The sequence below is a fragment of the Sphaeramia orbicularis genome, chromosome 2, assembly GCF_902148855.1.
Source record: "Sphaeramia orbicularis chromosome 2, fSphaOr1.1, whole genome shotgun sequence".
Lineage (NCBI taxonomy): Eukaryota > Metazoa > Chordata > Actinopteri > Kurtiformes > Apogonidae > Sphaeramia > Sphaeramia orbicularis.
The window spans coordinates 16,999,573-17,018,050 of record NC_043958.1 but is presented as its reverse complement, the minus strand read 5'-3'; the positions used below and the strand labels follow the sequence as shown (position 1 = coordinate 17,018,050).

At 36.6% G+C, this 18,478-nt stretch overlaps 3 protein-coding genes across 10 annotated transcripts in view; 1 reads left to right on the top strand and 2 right to left on the bottom strand.

Moving 5' to 3' along the window:
• zranb3 (zinc finger, RAN-binding domain containing 3) overlaps positions 1-17,313 on the bottom strand; it is a 133,194-nt gene extending 115,881 nt beyond the window's left edge. Inside the window, exons 1-5 of one of the 3 annotated variants that reach the window (XM_030156289.1) lie at positions 17,073-17,313; positions 16,871-16,925; positions 14,340-14,542; positions 2,463-2,481; positions 2,003-2,181 (exon numbers count right to left, since the gene is read on the bottom strand). In XM_030156289.1, coding sequence (XP_030012149.1) covers positions 2,003-2,181; positions 2,463-2,481; positions 14,340-14,485 — 344 coding nt within the window. In that variant the 5' untranslated portion in view covers positions 14,486-14,542; positions 16,871-16,925; positions 17,073-17,313. Of the gene's footprint in view, positions 1-2,002; positions 2,182-2,462; positions 2,482-14,339; positions 14,543-16,870; positions 16,926-17,072 lie in introns of those variants that run through there. The other 2 variants (XM_030156282.1, XM_030156297.1) reach the window with 2 other exon arrangements.
• LOC115434446 (ly6/PLAUR domain-containing protein 6-like) overlaps positions 1-18,478 on the bottom strand; it is a 1,359,089-nt gene that overhangs the window by 146,795 nt on the left and 1,193,816 nt on the right.
• Positions 17,365-18,478, top strand: part of r3hdm1 (R3H domain containing 1) — a 50,065-nt gene continuing 48,951 nt past the window's right edge. For 6 of the 7 annotated variants that reach the window (XR_003937526.1, XM_030156346.1, XM_030156339.1 and 3 more), the window contains exon 1: positions 17,365-17,478. The gene's annotated coding sequence lies outside the window, so the exon portion shown is untranslated. The remainder of the gene's footprint in view (positions 17,479-18,478) is intronic. The other variant, XM_030156315.1, reaches the window with a different exon arrangement.

The window sequence follows — 18,478 nt, the reverse complement described above, 5'->3', positions numbered from 1 at the left end:
TCAGCAGTTAAGGAATCCATTCTGAAGCAGCAATGCAATATCTATATTTTCCAGGTTACACACAGTCCTAACACAAACACACAGCTACACAGGCGCAGTCACAGATAAACAAACAAACACCGAATGTGGAACCATAAAGGCGACGTTCAGCTGCATGAGGCTCAATAAGGGCCGCCAAGAAATCAAAAACACTTCCAGCTTCTGTCAGGCTCTTACTCTTTGCCTTCGCCACACACACATTTTCCGAGCTGAAATAAACCTAAGGTGCCATTCATGTTCGACAAAACAAGTGAGTCAAAAAACACTGAGAGGAGGTGCTGCATAATTTCCTCCTGCTTCCCTGTTCAGTCATTAACACATCGGGTTCAAGGACGCATTTTTTCCCCAGAGGGGTTTCACAACCTCTTTGCGCCTCATCTGTGATGTGATGTGGGGAGTTGTTTTCCTCCAAGCCACCAATGTGGAAAGTTTGTTTCATTCAAAAATAAAAACTAAAGCAACTAAGGGGAAAGTTGAGGCGACAGTAAAAGTAAGGATATGCTGTTCTTCGGGCTTATATGCCACATTAGTCAACAATGCAGAAATATACTGCAAACCTGAATCAATACAAACCACTGTGAAAATGAGGCACATTTCTCCCACAGCAGCATTTTTCCACTTCCTGCATTGGAAATTTCAGCTCTTGTTCAATATTGCAGATGTCGCCTTGACATGATTTGTCTGTCAGCTCTGTCAAACATCGGCCCCTGCTGGCTCCTGACACCGAGGGACACTTTGAGATTAATTTGTCAGGACCAACTTGTCTGTCTATCACACCGCTGGTTCTTGCCTCAGCTTCACACCGACTTGGCTGACCAAGTGTGTTCACATTCTTTTTTCATCTCTTTAGGCCAATTATAACCTCTAAATGCTAAATCCAGGGGGTGATCTGAACAAGAGTCAGCAAAAATTACTTTGCCGCCCATAGCATATGGACAACTTCCGTTTAGATCCAAATAATGCCTGCAACCTTTCATTTAAATAATCCTATGCAATACAGACATAACATGTCGGATTATTTAGTTTGCATAGATATCCTGAACATATTTACAAGTTATGGAGACTTGGAACAGACCTGGAGATTGACATTAGATAACATGCGATTCATTGTGTTGTTTTTTGGTGATGTGGTTAAGGTGACTGGAATTGGGTATTGGAGGATATTATGAAGGTTTCATGTTGTCTGAGCCTGACATATGTTGGAAATAAAAAAGTATTTACAGTTTAACATTATTCTGAGGATTTGTTTTGTCGAGTAATCCACATATAAGCTCACTCATTTGCTTTGAAATGATTTCCCATTTTCATAAATGTAGGCATTCAATGATTTTTTTTTAGACAATCTTGAAAATGAAAAAAAACCCAAAAAATATTATTGTTTTTCTCCAAATTGCACCATTCACACACTGGAAAAAAGGAATTTCCTTGCCTCTGGGAAATGAGTTTTTTTTTTCTCTACAAAGAAAAATTATCTTGTCAAGCATAATCATTAATAAATTAAAACTTAACAAAAACATACCTAACTTTGACTTAATAAGATATTCCAGCTAATTTTGAGCTATATTTAACCGATAACAAGCTACATAAATGGTTTGTATCATATTCTAGCTGAGGAATAAGCAGGAATTTTGGTTAACACAAGACAGTTTGATTATCTTTCATGATATATGGCTATTTTCTGCTCAGGCCAGGTTTGCAGACACAGAAGGAGATTGGGGATGGGTTTACGAGACAATAAAAAAACTGTGCTGTATTTTGAAAATATATCAATATCAAACAAATTCTAGACTTACCATACAGTCAATTTACACATATTGACCCATTTTTAATATAAGAGCAATAATTAGTGCGGCTTTAAAAGAGACAGAAAGTCAATGAATCAGTTATCTATGAGGCCAGAATCAACCATATGCATTTATATTTTAGAAGCGGAGACGCAGAGGGGCGTGTTCAGATGACCTACATGGTGTCGCTCTTGTTCTCCACCAGGTTGATGTCTCCAGGCTGCAGCTCAGGTATCCACCTCTCCAGCTCCTCAATCCAGGGATATTTCAGGGACGACGGCACCACCACCAGGAGAGGCCACTCCTGCCTGTAGGTGTACGCCACAGCGATGGCCTGAACCGTCTTCCCAAGACCCATCTGGACCAACCAAATCAACGCACAGTGAAGGGGGAGAAAAACAAGTCAATCGCACGCCGACTCTGCGGTAAATTGCATATGACGGCCGAGCTGATGTGAGGCCCAAGAGTAATAAGGTCTCAGAATGATTCTAGTGTCAAAACTGATTAGGCACGTGGGAGTGTTGCACAGGCCTGACAAATTAATTTGGAAGGCATGCAGCACAGTCCCAGGTTAATTTTTTTTTTTTTTTTTTGAGGGGGGGGTTATAGATTTCCTGAGCCAGCGTTGTGTCTGCTTACCTCATCAGCGATCATACATCTGTAAAACAAACAAAAAAGACAAAACTTTATTAGATGGATTTTGAGGCAAAGAAATCAGTTTACATCAGGTAGCATCCCTTACATCACAGGTGTCAAATATAAGGCCCGCGAGCCAAAACTGAACCACCACAGGATCCATTTTGGCCTGTGGGATGTATTTTTGAAATGCATAAGGGTGCTTCTATGAAAGTGGTTTTGAAACTGGTCCCTAAAAACAGGACATGGGGGCTAAGAATTCAAACCAGATGTAGACTAATGTTAGGAAGCAAGCTTGGAAGCACTTTGGGTCAATTTAAAAAATAAACACTTACTGAGATAAAAGAGAAACTATTTTTCAGATAAAACACATTTTTATATTATTTTACATTATATTTAATACAAAAATCTGCATGTAACATGGTCAAAAGGACACAAAAATTACATGCTACTATTTTTTTTAATATTTTTATTCTCTCACAGGTACATTTTGGGAATTGAACTAATTATGCAAGGCAGAGTGTTTCACAAAAAGGACCACTGTTGCAAAATCATTTGTGATTTATATGTGTTTAACTGGACAGGTTCTGCTTGTAACAAAAGTGGACATGATGAGTTACACACAAAACCTGGAATGAGACTGAGACTCACGAAAAACCCACATGTCTGGATTAGAAAAACCACAAGGATCATGAAATTTAACACATGGTCTTTATTTATAGCGGTATATAAGACCATTTACAGCCATGTTTTCTAGATAAAACGCACTGACACCTAGGTAGCTTTTCATGTCCTAATTTTGGTCCTGTTTTTGGCTCCAATATTTTATTAAAAACCCATTAATTTTGGGATGGCTCAGAGCAAGAGTATATATATATAATTTTTTTGCATTTATCTGAGGTTATCATTAGGTACATCCTGGGGGGAAATATCTCTACATTTACCTTTTATTATTGGGTCTAAAAAGCTGGCAAACTACCAGGTACCAAAATGTACCCAGTTTCATAGAAGTACCCATAAATTAAGATATTGACAATCAATGGTGTTAAAATCAATTTATTTCAGGAGTCACATATAGACCAATATGATCTAAAATGGATCAGACCAGTAAAATACTATCAGAATAAGCTATAAATAATGACAACTCCAAAATGTTCTTTTTGTTTTAGTGTAAAAAGTACAATTTCATAAAATTGAGGCAATTTGTAAACTATTCTGTCACATAAAATGTGAATAACCGGAACAAATATGAACAACCTGAAATGTCTTATGAGAGGAAGTGGAATTTTAATTATATTCTACCTGTTATTAAATATTTTTTTTATATTTGTAGATCCACTGTGTTCTGTAAGTTGTAATGCACATAGTGTAAATGATAAACTGACGCATAATATTGTTAAAAGTTTTCTTAGGAAACTTCAGGTTGTTCATGTTATTCACATTTTTAAGGAAACTTTGTAGATGTAAACACTTTCATAATGTAATTTTACTTTTTTTCCACTGTTACTATGTCATTGGTCTGGTCCACTTCAGATCATACTGGGCTGCAAATGGCCCCTGGACAAAAATGAGTTTGACATCCCTGCCTTACATCTTAAGATAAAGATACTAAATTGATATTATTCTGATATTCATACACACTGACTATATTCACATTTGCACCTTTCATCTCCCTCATAAGTCAGCAGTCTCTCTATCTATCTAAGGAGTCACATTAAAAAAACCAAAACAAAAAAAAACTCGTGTCACAACCTGCCCTCTCAAACCTTTTTGGGTGCAGCGGATGCACACCACAAACACAGTGACAGCTGTGAGGTGAAAATGCCACCTAAGAGTCAGCTGCTCTTGGACGTATTACAAGTCTGTCACTCGAAATTTAGGAATGCACCAGTGCTTTGAGTTTAAGCAGTGTGGCTGCGATCTGGAATTTTTTTTGTTGCTTCTACTCTGGGTCTGATGCAGCTCTTTGTACAGACCATGGTGGGGTCATCCAATTCCCAGCAAGACTACAGAACATGAATAACACAGCATGCAAGATCTGATAGGGGTTTGAGCAGATACAGTTGCAATTTATTCTGTTTTGTTTTTGTTTTGTTCCTATGATGAGAGAGTGATGTGTCACTCATAACTCATTATCGTAACTGACCTTTTAATAATCTTCCCTGTACTTGTCATGAAGATGTTAAGAGGGCTTTTTATCTGTTGATATGTCCCAAACTCAAAACCAAAGTGTAAAGCAGCCATATGGGACTGATATAGACCTCTAGGAGGGAATATGTTCACAGGAGTCGTGATTGTTCTGTTTGCTTGTTTGCCTTGGAAAAGTAAACTTTCTGAAATACCAAGCTTCATATTGGAACACAGACTTTCTTTGGCAGATGAAGCGGTATCAAACACAGTTTTTAGTTTCTACTAAAGAGTATGCAGACTTTGTGGATGTGGACAAGGTGTTGGGGAACAGCAGAACAGCCACTAACTTCAAGTAAATGAGTGGTAATCATAATACAGACACACATATTCAGTATTTATTTATTACTGCTGTTTTTATTGAGTTCTACTTTATACAGAGTGTCCACAAACTCTCTATGTTAATCAGATTTGTTCTATGTACTCAGTGGTTGACAAAGTTTATAATCACATTGCATTTATGTGTTTCAGGTACCCTGTTGATGGAATAGGGTCTGTTAAATAAATCCTAAATAATGGCTACTCCTCAAGAAAAGGCACAAGGTGTATTTTGGGTTATTAAAACAACATTTCTTTCTATGGGGTTATGTTAAAGATATTGTGTGATGAACAAAGACACAGGATATCAACGACCTGAAGCAAAAGATCACTAATGCCATTGCCACCACTAATTAGACTATGGTACATGGCAAGGAATCCAGTACCATCTTGATGTGCTTCGTGCAACTTATGGCTATAAAGGTATATCAAATGAGGCCAAAAAACATCAGTATCTACCACTGATTCTGTAATAATTTCCACAGATATGTTTGGTCATTTGCTTTTGCAATAAATTTGTTAAATTGTAAAGAGACTTTATAGACATTCTGTAGTTTTCATATTTGGTAAATATTGTTATACTTTTTATATATTTACTTTAATCCTTATTTTTAATATTACTATCCTTATGCTGCATGAAGTAACACTACAAATTTCATCTTATCTTATCTTATTATTTTGCAACAGCAACATTTATCCATTGTGTTAAAACATGTCACTGAAATCGTCAGTGGGAAGATATTAGAAATGATACTAAATACATGTTAAAAGTAGCTGTTCCAAAAGTGCGTGGGCATCAGTAGCCATACAGCGCACATCCATTTGTTTAATATGAGTACTAGAATAATACTTGCAAATTCAACTGTGCAGAAGCAGACTTCTCCTATGCACATTTTCAAGTATGTTTTATGACATTATTTTATTATGGAAACTAAAGCTACGACAGAGGTAACAGCTCCCCTCTTTTGGCTGCCTCTTGACTCTGATACATCATGTTTTAGCAGCCATAAAACAAGCCAGTTCGCTTCCCTTTACACTATACATTATCAAGAACAATGAAAGCAAGACACATTCCTCAGCTGAAGTTGTCCCCGTGGAGAAAGTGCAGATAGATCAACCTCTGGTTCTCCCTGCCCGCTGGGTTTGGGCCTATTGTCATGACCTTGCTTATTCATAAATGCTTCCAACATCATGTCAGACCAAACAGTGTAACTGAGCGGCTCTGAATACCTCAGACACACTCTCTCATTATTTTTTCTCCTCCTCCTCCTACTCCTCCTCCCCCCATCTCCGCCCCATTTCTCTCTTTCAGCTGAGGAACATGATTAATGTGCACCTTGCCACTGGTGGTTTTTCTAATTGCCAGCACACTGGCCCAGTCAGCGCAATGCACACACGCACACGTGCACACGCACACACACACACACACACACACCCTCACACACACACACACACACACCAGCCTGCATGTGCGTGAAAAAATGCACACGACAGCACACCAAGATACAAAAAATGCGCAAAATATTCACACACAGTCATGAACAAAAGGAACTGTGCCCATAAATGCAACGCATGTAAATGAACACACATTCATGCACACACACACACACACACACACACACACACTTGTGCTTGTGCATACACCCACACTCACACACCTACGCTCGCAAACTGGGGAGGGAGGCTGGCTGGGGCAGGTGCTTGCCATTTCTCAACACATTAATCATCCTCCTTTAAATAACCTGAGTGTCGTCTTGACGGTTTGAGACTGCGAGGATGCTGCAGTGCTGTTGCCTGACGACGGCACGGTCCCCGTCGCCGCATCTTTTGTAATGTTATCTCTGAAACCCACAAGCCCCAAAGTGTCAGGAAATGGGCTCCCCTACCTCCCAAGCTGGCTACGATTATTTGATGGCTTTGACCTCTGTGCATTGATGTGTTGTCTGGCCCCGTGTCTAACCCCAATTTTCTGGCTCTGTTCAGGTTCTTTTTGGGAGGACTGGACCTGTAGTGAGCGACGGTCAGAGGAAAAAGTGCTCAGAGGTTGGGCTGCACAAAAGACTGACTCAAAAGGTGCTGTGCCACGCTTGGCCCCCGGTAGGAATTCACACACAGATATGGGTTCACAGTGCAGCGCTGCTATTAAATCTAAGTGAACTAAAATCAAAACAAAGTGGCCTTTGGTGGAAGAGAATAAGTCTGTTTTTTTTCTACACCGATCAGACATGATGTCTTAAAAGCATGAATTTAAAAGAAAAGTTTAAGCCCAGAAACTTTAATCCCTAGCTATCTCCTATCTTTTCTTGTCTTTCATACATAAGTAGTGTCTTAAGTACATGTTATTATAATATGAATCTATTAATAAACAGCATCACTACTAGTATGAGTGTAGAACGCCATGAGCTGAAATATGTCAGTTTCTAATATTTCAAGTCAAGTATATTGTATTTACAGTGCATTTGACATTTATGTTTGGCAGAATTTATCACTATTTATCTAACTATGACTGTTGAGTGCAATATTTACTGTGATTTCACTTTCATAATGCTATAATAATCTCAGATGTTGGTGAATATGTCGGAGAGAAACACTCACATTAATATAGCTGACGCATTACTGCACATGATTCATTTTTCTCTATTATAATGCAAAAATATAAATCAATGCAATGATTCAATGACATAATTCCTACAAAACCTCCAAATCTGACGGAAGGAAAATGGTGCAGTACATCAGTATTCTAAACACGCTGTTCAGGAGTGCATTGATTGCTTAAATTAATATGATATACTATAATTGTTTGACATAATTCACATCATCATCATCTGTCTGTCCTTCCCCGATCACACAAACTCCGGCTGGTTATGGAGTTAACTTGTCATATACCGGTACTTTCCTTTGGTTCTGTAATCTCTTCTTTATGTCCTGGATGGATGCTATCATTGAAAACTGGCTATTACGACTACAGGTTACTAATGGGGAGTAAAATTACATTTTTCATGGTCTATAATAAAGCAGATCTCCTACTTTCCTAACATCTATAACCTATAATAAGAGCTATTTTTTATGAAGAGCAAATGAAAATTGTTATATATGACACCTTAAAAAGTAAATACCGTAATTGAGGCAATTAAATGAGATTTCTTTCTTTTCTTCTCCTCATCTACAAAAAAAAAAAAAAAAATGGATCACATGAAGGTGCCAGTAGCTTATATCAGATAACAGCTCTGAGCACAGACTCTCAACGGTGCTAGAGATACTGTATCTCCAAATGTTCTGCTGACTACTGCAAATGATTTAATGGAAGCACTCTGTTTGCTGTCCCTATATGATAAACAATACATATAGGCCATTACAAATGTGGCATTAATATACATCAACTTGTATGTTTACACAGCAGACAATTTCTCTGGAATGGACCTCGCAGTAATTTGACCATCACAGAGCGAGACAACACAGTCTGCTTATTGATCTCCTTTTGCATCAGCAGAGCGGGCCTTATTCAATCAAATCACAAGCAGTCATTTACAATAATATTTTGGACAAATCATAGCAGCGTGGACATGTACTGCATCACAACACAGCCGACGCTGTAATGGAAGCGACCAAGAAGTTTAAGTGGACAAACTTTCGCTCCAAAGTTTTACATATCTGGGAAGATCGTGTTTTTGCTGTATTTTACTGCTGCACCCCAATGAATTTTCTGTTTTAAAATAGCTAAATGTACAAAAATGTCAGCTCTCAAATACCGAACTTCTGCCCAACTTTCCAAACAATACAATCAACCACATCTCATGGGTTTTTATTGTCGTACAGTACCACAACGTTCCCACATTACCCGTCATCTAGCTCCATAAAATTCACTCACCCTCCTACACAGACAGCACAGACAGATTCAGCGGGCTGCGTAAGTATTTGAATTGCAACAACATTTGATGTTTTGGTTCGGTACTCTTGATGCTCTGGATGTGAAAAAACACAATCAGGATGAGATTTAAAGGAAAAATCCACCTACGGATCCTCCCACACTGTTGGAAATCTAACATCAATCTATGATGTTCACTGCATTCCAGGAGTTACTTTATAATGAAGGACTGCCATTTACCTTTTTTCCTCTCAGCCTGCCTCATCTATTTCCACATGGTGATATCCTACATTTGCAGAATTGCAGAATTATTCTGCCTAATCCAAAAGTGTCTTTCAGCCGTATGTCATATGGCTCTTTTAAGCTATTGAAGATAGAGATACAGTGAGATTTCCCAGAATGAAGACACAACCTTTGGTAAGAAAAAAATGATGACATCTAGGGGTGTGTATTGGCAAGAATCTGGCAATATGATACAAATCACAATACTAGGATCCCGATAAGACATATATCACGATACTGTTAACAAGGCAATATTTGTTAAAAGATCATTTCCTGGAAAAACCTAAAGTGCAGCATTTGGATAAATAATGTTTTAACATGTGGCTTTACCAGTATAAAAAACACACAAATAAATAAATAAATAAATAATGTTTTACAGGCATTACAGTTTAAGATCCTGCTTAAATGTTCATGTTCTATTCATTGTGAAAAGAATGTGTAGTGTTCAGCCCCTGAATCATCAAACATCAGAACATGATGTTTGTGAATTCCCAATAAAAAAAAAACATAACATTTGCCTCTTTCAGACAGTAAAAAATGCTTTTAGGATGCTTGAAATAACCATTATCAGTTTAAAAAAACTACATGTATGACCTGCCATATCACAATACTATTGTTGTAGTATTCAAACCACAGAGCAAAATACCCATGTGAATATATAAATAAAAGAGCATGATAAACAAAAAAGAAAAACAAAAACCAAAAATGAATCTCCGCCATGTCTGCATTTGGATAAATACTTAAAAATATTGATACAGTACTTTTAATATCGATACAGTATCATGAAGTGAAATATCATGATATATTGTGGTACCAATATTCTTACACCCCTGATGACATCATAGTTTGAGCATTTTTAGTATTTACTCGTTGGTGATGAGATCGATGTATATATTTGACATACAACAGTATTGACCTGTGACGAAAATAGACAATTTGCAGTACTGTTGTTAAATACTGCAATGACAACATGACTTGCAACAAATAAACCAATAATGAAGAGTAGCTATTATGATTTCAAATAATACATTTATAACTCTAGCAAATTAAAGCTCCATTCCCCCCTCTTACTTCAAAATCTTTTCTTGTAAACCAAAACATCTCTAGAAATAAAAAAAATAATAATAATAATGAAATACATGTAAATGATCATACAAAGCTCTATGGGACTGTTTTTACGCACTGCACTTCAGGTTGTCTTTTGTAATGTGTTTATTGTGCACAATGAAAATATGATTTATTAGTGAGCACTATGTAGTGGTTTACTCTGCGTGGGATGAAAAAAATGACTATATCACAATCATGAAGTAGAAACTGTCATGCAATACTTTTAAATTGACGTTTTGACACTTTTTTTTTTCGTTCTGTCCATCTTATAGACAAATATTAATTTTAAATGAGCCGAGTACATGTACATTTTAGGCATTACATCAAGGGTTCTTTGTATCTTTAATATTGCTAGGCTAGTAAGAAGTGTCTCATTAAAGACATTTTTTGTCTCTTCTAGAATTTTTGGTTAAAGAGTATGAATGCCACACTCAGACAGAATAGATGACAGTAACACTGGATGCCACCTGCTATAAAACAGAAAAAAGAAGAAGATAAAGTCCATTCTGAACTCCTGGAGAAACGTCGCGATTTAGCCTTAATGAAAAACAACCCATTCTATCTGGAGACATTAATGGATCCTTTGAAGATGATGAAAACATTATTATAAATACTATATTGTGTTCCTGAAAATAGATCCTTCTTAATCAACATAAATCTTATAAATTGGACCTTTAAGCTGCAGGAGTTTGCTGAAAGCAGAAATAAAATCTTGATGACTGAAAACAAGTCTAAATCACCATCTTTTTTCATTGTCCTGAATGTGTGCTCCATTCAGGAGTTCAAGCTCTATTGCTGTGCAATACAACTGTGCATTATAGATCCTTTTACTTGAAACATAGTTTTTACTATTTAATACATAGTTTTATATGCATATTTATTTATCTTGTATATATAGTGTTTGTTTTATTTATTCTTGCTGCCTCTGAGCCATTGGATCGAAATCTCATTTTGATGTAAATCTGACTGACAAATAAAGCCTGTTTATGTCTGTGTCTGTGTTTTGACTGTAGAAATGAAAACAAATCATATATCATGAGCTCAGACATACAATCCCAAAAAAGTGAACAATCAGAAAAAAATATGAGTTACAAGGGACAACCCATTAGAGTAACTTCAGAACTTAAATGAGTCTGGAGTATTTTGTTTAGGAAAATCTAAATGCACATATTAGACGTTACAGTGGTTTGCTTATTTTAAAACAGAATGTAAGAGACAAGCCAGGGTTTGATGATATTAATTTATTTTAGAATATTTCTATGTCTTTTCTTTTACTTCAAACCAATTTTTAGAGCAAATAGCCCTGACATTTTTTGGTTTCCTGTAACCATTTTTTCACCTTTACACTATGTTCGCTGTAGCCTACTGTAAGTTGTTGAAGATTAGACTTTATATTGATTCATGATGCAAGTGTCCTGTTATTTTGACAAATAAATGAAAAATGTTTTGTGGCATTTTGTGCTGGGCTTTGCGAAAAAAAAACAAAACACCAAGCTGTATACTGAAAATACTTAGAGATATCATTTTTTAAAAGCCATATCAGCCTGTCAAAATTGATTAAATGAAATGTTGTTAATATTCAACGACAACATATAAAACACTTTTGACTCCTACCAATTATTGGCTAAAAAAAGGACCCTCTCGCAATCTCCTTGGTGATTAAAATTGTCAATCATATCCATTTAAGGAAAATGATGACCAACAACATTCGCTTACAACACAAAGGATGTAAAGTATTGGAAAAAATGGGACTTTTTCCTTCAATCTGTGGACAGTAAACAGTATGTAAATGTCTGAATGCACCTGTGACCACTTCTATGTTTGTTTTGTGCCTTATACTAAAACAATAAAAAACAAGAAAAGCACTTGGAAAGCGCAGTCCTCCACCAAGACAGATCTGTCCCCCCACCCCCCACCAGAATTTAATCATTTCTTCCTTGTACCAATATCAACATTTCCTGAAAATTTCATGAAAATCTGTCAATAACTTTTTGAGTTATCTTGCTAACAAACAAACAAACAAACAAACACGCAAACATGCAAACACACAAACACGCAAAGCAAAGTGATCATAATACCTCCTGGCGAAGGTAAAAATTAAGTACAAAAAACACATTTGACTCCATCACCTCATATAAATATTGAATGCAGCCTTTAAACATACAGATACAAAACATTTTATGAGTGTTAAATCTACTTTCAGCTTCCTCCACCTATAATATTTTGTGCTAATGCCACTTCTGCTCGTCTCCTGAGAGAAGCAGCACCCAAGGCTGCTTTTCCTGTCACATTGATGCCAATTGACTGAGGTAGCTGTCCACACAGTGCAGCAAGAGCCAATTGACTTCTGACCCACCCATGTAACAAAGCAGTGCCTCCCAGTGTTCCTGAATCAATATGGCCGCTCCACACCACAGCAGTGTCGCTCAGATTGGCTCCCCCTGTGCTGACCTTCCCCAGAACCTGAGTGCACATTGACTGGTCGGAGAGGAGAAAATGGGCGAGTCTTGGCCAGTTCCTGCTGCTAATTCTCAACACTGTCAAACATTTAGAGTCTTCAAAGCAACTAAGAAACTTCCCGCAGACTTAATTATTTTTCAAAGGTATAATATGAACCTTCTAAATTTATAATGCATTCCCCATAGACTTTGGAGTTTTCAGACTTCTTAATTAATCATATAGCTCACACACTGATCATATCATATGAAGACTTAAGACACACATTACAGAATTTCATGATGGGATTTTTCAACAGAAATGTCACATTTCAATTAATATTCCAGTAGCCAAAATGACAACATGATGAACTTGGTGCATATGTCAATATTGGGAATTATTGCGATAATCATTACTTTGTCAAAGTTTTAAGACTTTTAAAACTGAAAAAACAGACAATTAGACTCCTAATTATGGTCACAAAAGGAAGATTTGCCAAGTAGCGGGATATTTCAGTAATCTAGTGGTAGCACCTTCGCAAAATTGTATTGTTAATTAGAATATAATGTTGTTCAAAATTAGAAAAAATTTTCTTTCATTTCCATCATCCTCTCTTCAGCTATTGTTTATAGATATGGCACCAGAGTTGAGAATTAGTGCACCAACTGTGTATCTCAAGGCATTTAATTTGTAATACTTGGCATTTCAATGGAAAAACAGGCCAAACAGAAATATAATTTTCACTTATATGCCAGTAACTGGCGCCTCTTTTTTATGATTTGTATGCATATTCTTAAACTATTTGAAGAATTGAAAATGCAATTAAATCATGAATCACAACTCTCTCTATGTCAGTAAATTGTCAAACAGAATTTAATGATCATGACAGGCTGAAAATCTTGAAAAACTAAAACATACAAATGACCTATAGACTTCTGGACAGAGATGGGAATAGATACAGTTTTATTGAGAAAGAGCAAAGCCATTACCAATTCAGTCTACTGGACCAATTAGACTATTCATTGATTCCATTATTGATTCCTGATAAATTTACTGTATGGAAAAAGTCCCACATAGGTTTTCAGGGTCAACAGACCTGATTTATTGCCTCTGTCATCCTTACAAGTTTGCCGCAGCATAGATGCATGAATGTGATGACATTGTTTTGCAGTGTAAGAAAAAGATGTCAGCATTAATAAAACAAATTGAGCTGCAGGGCAGATGTTTCCAAGTTCTACTTTTTTTGGACAATTTGGAAGCAGTTCTCAACTACATACATTTCTCAATTACCATCCCTACCTTTGAAAACATTTTCTACTTCACTTTTTCTACTGCATTACAAGGCATTTGTAAATTTGAGGACACTGTGTTTACTGATATCACCTTGTAAGAATTATGGTTACTGAAAATTACACATTTTAGAAACACGCCTCTACCTTATATTACAGAGACTAATATATGGCAATTACGGCAGATTTAGTATTTGTAAATATAGCAATAGATAAATATTTATATTTTACAGATGCAAGAAAAGGACAAAATGCACTTGTAAGTCTAAATTTTTTGGACAGAGTCAGGTATATATCACTTCTGAATATCTTGGACTGATGGCCAAGTAAACATATCTGACAATTACATAAATGGCCAAAATCTATGGTGTAATATAAAACTGCTGCAGTGCTTACCGTCCATTCTTTGACAAAGCAAACTCCACTCCTTCCCTTTGGAAAGTCATCAGGCGCTGTAGGAGCTTGTGAGGAAGGCCTGACAGTTGCCGTGACCATCTTGTATCACAGTTAGAGGTCTGTAGGCCATTATCATCCATTTCCATTAGTAAGTCCTCATCAGTTTGCTGGTCTATGCTCAGTCAGCTGGCTTAGATTTTAGGCTGGATTGATAAAAGGGGAAAGCAACTATTAAAATTAAATATACATCTAAATGGCCCCATATTGGCTGCATATAGTCTGGATTAAAAAATCCACCCAGCAATAACCAGCATTTTTGCTCAACATATTTACGGCCTTTGCAGGAGTCTTTATCTAGGGCAAGGTACCCCACTTCTCCTCTAGCACTGACTGAAAAATAGCACAATTGTAGTATGTAGCACACATGCATGACCCAGCACTGTGGACAACCGAAATCTAAATTTTACATGAGATGGTAAACTTGCCTGTCTCAGCCAACTACAGTCACAAAGGCTTTAAGGTGTTTCCTCACCATTTTGTACATCACCAATCAAAACTGGTTATCATCTAAAAAAAAGTTAAAAATTCTACAGTACAAGCTTAATGCCACTATTCCAGAAAGAATGCAGGGAACAGACTGTCTCTGTAATGAAAAGGCCAGATGTTCCTTCAGAGGAGCCACAGAACCCAACTAAGCATTCGTCTCAGCAATAAAGCAGTCAAGTCACCTTAAGGGTAACATTTATATTTATTGGTTATGCTTTACAATGATAGCAGCAGAAAGCAGAAATCTATCAATTTGTACAACAACCATTGTGGTGCATTAAAGGAAACCACATAATGGTCAAGAAGTGGATTTTTTTATGTCCATGTGACACAGGCCAGCACAATATGACAAAAATCTGCAATGTGTACTAACATTGCTTTCAATAAATAATAAAAACCTTGCACTCACCTGTAAATTGACACTAACTAAACAACTAGTGGTTTGCTGGAGCATTTTGACCTTTGTAGATTTGTAAAATGATGACAATCGTATAATAATGACAATAAAAATTGTTCAGCACGCTCACTCACTTTCTTACAAAAATTACTAAAAGAATATCAGTGGATACAAGACTGACCCAGAAAAAATCTAAAACGATGAATGGATGAAATACATAACTAAACTACATTTTTGACAAAAACAAGCTACCTCTCCACAGTTCAATCTGACTTTTTATTTTTAGTCATGATGCACCGAATGTGTAATTACACTCTACCAATACAATGCTTAATATAACAATTTGGCCACTAGCCAATGCTGATATCCATATTATTTTCTGTTCATTTTATTTTTGCCATTAATTAACCCTCATTTTGAGCTCAGGAAACAGGGAAGTCTTTTAATAATTATATGATAATAACTGAACCATCTTAAAAATTGTCATCATCTTTGAATGAGCACCAACTCAAACAGACAAATTTATGAAACATTCTTTAATATAACGCAAAAGAATACATTGAGCACTGCCACCAGTGAAATATTAACTTATTTACCAACAGCTGATGTCAGTAAGCAAAGCCAATTTTATCTGATACCTATGTTTGGCCGATATATCTGTAGGTTAGGATGAGGCTAAGGGTTAAGTGTTGACTCCACACGGCCATTAACTTGACAGACTTTCTGTTCAAGCCACCTGTGATTTACAGAGAAAGTGTCTAATCAGTTAACACTTCATTAACAACCTTAGTTATCAAGTATGACTGCACATTTTGGCGGATATTCATCTGTGTAACAGTCCAAAAGTGCAGTTTCATCCTGTAACTAGGTTTCATTTGCATAAAGTTATATCATTGTGCATGTCTGTCATGTAATATTTCCAGTTGTGCTCTATCATTTATTTAACTATATCACAACTCACCCTGTTTATTTTGTTAACAAATAATGTAATATATCAGCCATGAACTATCCTCTATTTATTATTTACATTTTTAGTACACGGTCATTGAAAATTTGCACTAAAGTTATACATAAAAGTAGACTGTACCTTTAATATGTCAAGTGCATAAATCAAAATAATGTGTTTTCAAGTGATATTTTTACATAAACTATTTTGGTTATATTGATTAATAGCAGTGGTGTCATCATTCATACCTGAGTTTGCTGCTGTAAAGTCAGATTATCTTTTCTACTGTGAAAATGTGTATGTGTGAAGACCCATACTTTATACACCCATATAAGATTTTAGGGTGACTTGGAAATAAGGGAGGCATGTTAGTTAGCTACAGTATAATCAAGATATTTGAATTATTATTTGTAAAAGGCAGTTAAATAATATTCAAAACGACTTAAAAACAGGAGCCATAATGATAATAATGCAAAATACAAAGTGGCAGTTTAATAGCTTAACAGATAGCCAAAAAAAAAAAACTTAAAATACTTACAAAACATAGCATAAAATTAACTGTAACAGTTAACCATAGACCACTATAGTCAATATATAACTTATGACCTAAATTAGTATTCAAATTGGAGACTTTTTGTTTACATGTAGCATTGGTTCCTCTTCCTGTTTACTTTATGGGTGACCAACTGAAAAAAGGCTAATGCATAATTTCTGTTAACATTAATTAACACACAGCTGCGGTCGTTATAGCACACTTAACACACGTAGCAGTACAATGGAACTATTACTATCAGTCTCAAGTCATACAGAAACCGGCAATAAAGTTGTCACTTTCCTTGCCTACCTGTTTATACAACACTGAGATGGTGAAAGCGTGTTTTACCAAAACACTACAGTTAAACATGGAAAAGAGTTTCCCGGTAAGGACAGAGTCGGTTATGTCACCGGAAATCCGGTAGCAGCTTTTAATGAAACCCGTCTCAAAATATCACGATTCGTCTATAAGTAGAACAACTTTATAGCTGAAAATATCCCACTAAACCATGTGCCTGTGAGGTGCCATTACCTAAAAAAAAAAAAAAAAAAAAAAAGACGACATATTTTGCACACCGTACGTATAGTACGTAAACCGCTTACGCACCCTCCCTGCCTGCGGGTGTCCGCCGCCTCTCTTTCCCACTCTCCCACAAATACTAGCTACTTCACCCTCAGATCGGTAGAGACAACGGCTGTGCACCGATTGTAAAGCGGTAAGACATCATTACATATCTGCACTATCCTGTCCATCAAGACCCGGTGTGTTTACCAGACGTTAACCGCATAGTTTTAATCATGTTACACGAGCTAGTTAGCCGTAAACATCTCCCTTGCTAGTGCGTGACAGCTCGGGGCACCGGTGTTTGGCCGTTTTCTAGCGTTAGCAATCCACAGAGGCAGGTAACGATGGTTAGCTTAGCCCCGGCACGACCCAGAGCCAATACCGAGTTCATAATGATACCTTTTTTTCCGGCAGAATTGTACCCCTCGCAAGCAAACACCGTGTCCCAGTTGGAAGCAGCCATACTTGAATTCGGCGTTGGTCCGTAAAGCAGGCAGATTTTAATTCAACAATACATCATAATTCAGTAACTTTCAGGCCTGGTCCGACTGTTCGTCCCCCCAGCAATGTATGCGGCAACAAATAGTGATGTTAACTATTAGCCTTCTCACATTCTGGGCACTAACTCAGCTGTCCTGTGTAAGTAAATATATTCTGTGCCGAATTTTAGCTCTAAGAGTCACGTTTCATACGGTCATTCACTATACGTCCAACCCGTTGTAATTCTGTTGAAATCAAGGATACATTAAATTCCATATATTTTTAGCTGTCCAGTCTGGCGTGATTACCCATATGGCGATTTTCTGACATGAATGTTAACGATTTCTATATTAAAACATATTGTGGTCCCTGTGGACCACTGGAAAACAAGTAATAGTGTAATCTATTAATTTCAGACCGTGATAAATGACATTTAAAGGTTTTCATGAGTCCTGAAAGTCGACTAAAAAAGGGCAAGGGGGCTTTGATGATTAATGTGAATGTGAAAAAATGTATTTATAGGTATAGTCGAGCCTTGCACATTACCTAATGTATTGTATAACTATGTTATTATTAGAGATGACATATTTAGTAGATATTCTTGGTAGAGAGATCATAAAAGTGCACAGTAAAGCCCAACATGAACCAAATAGGTCATAAATCTTTTCACA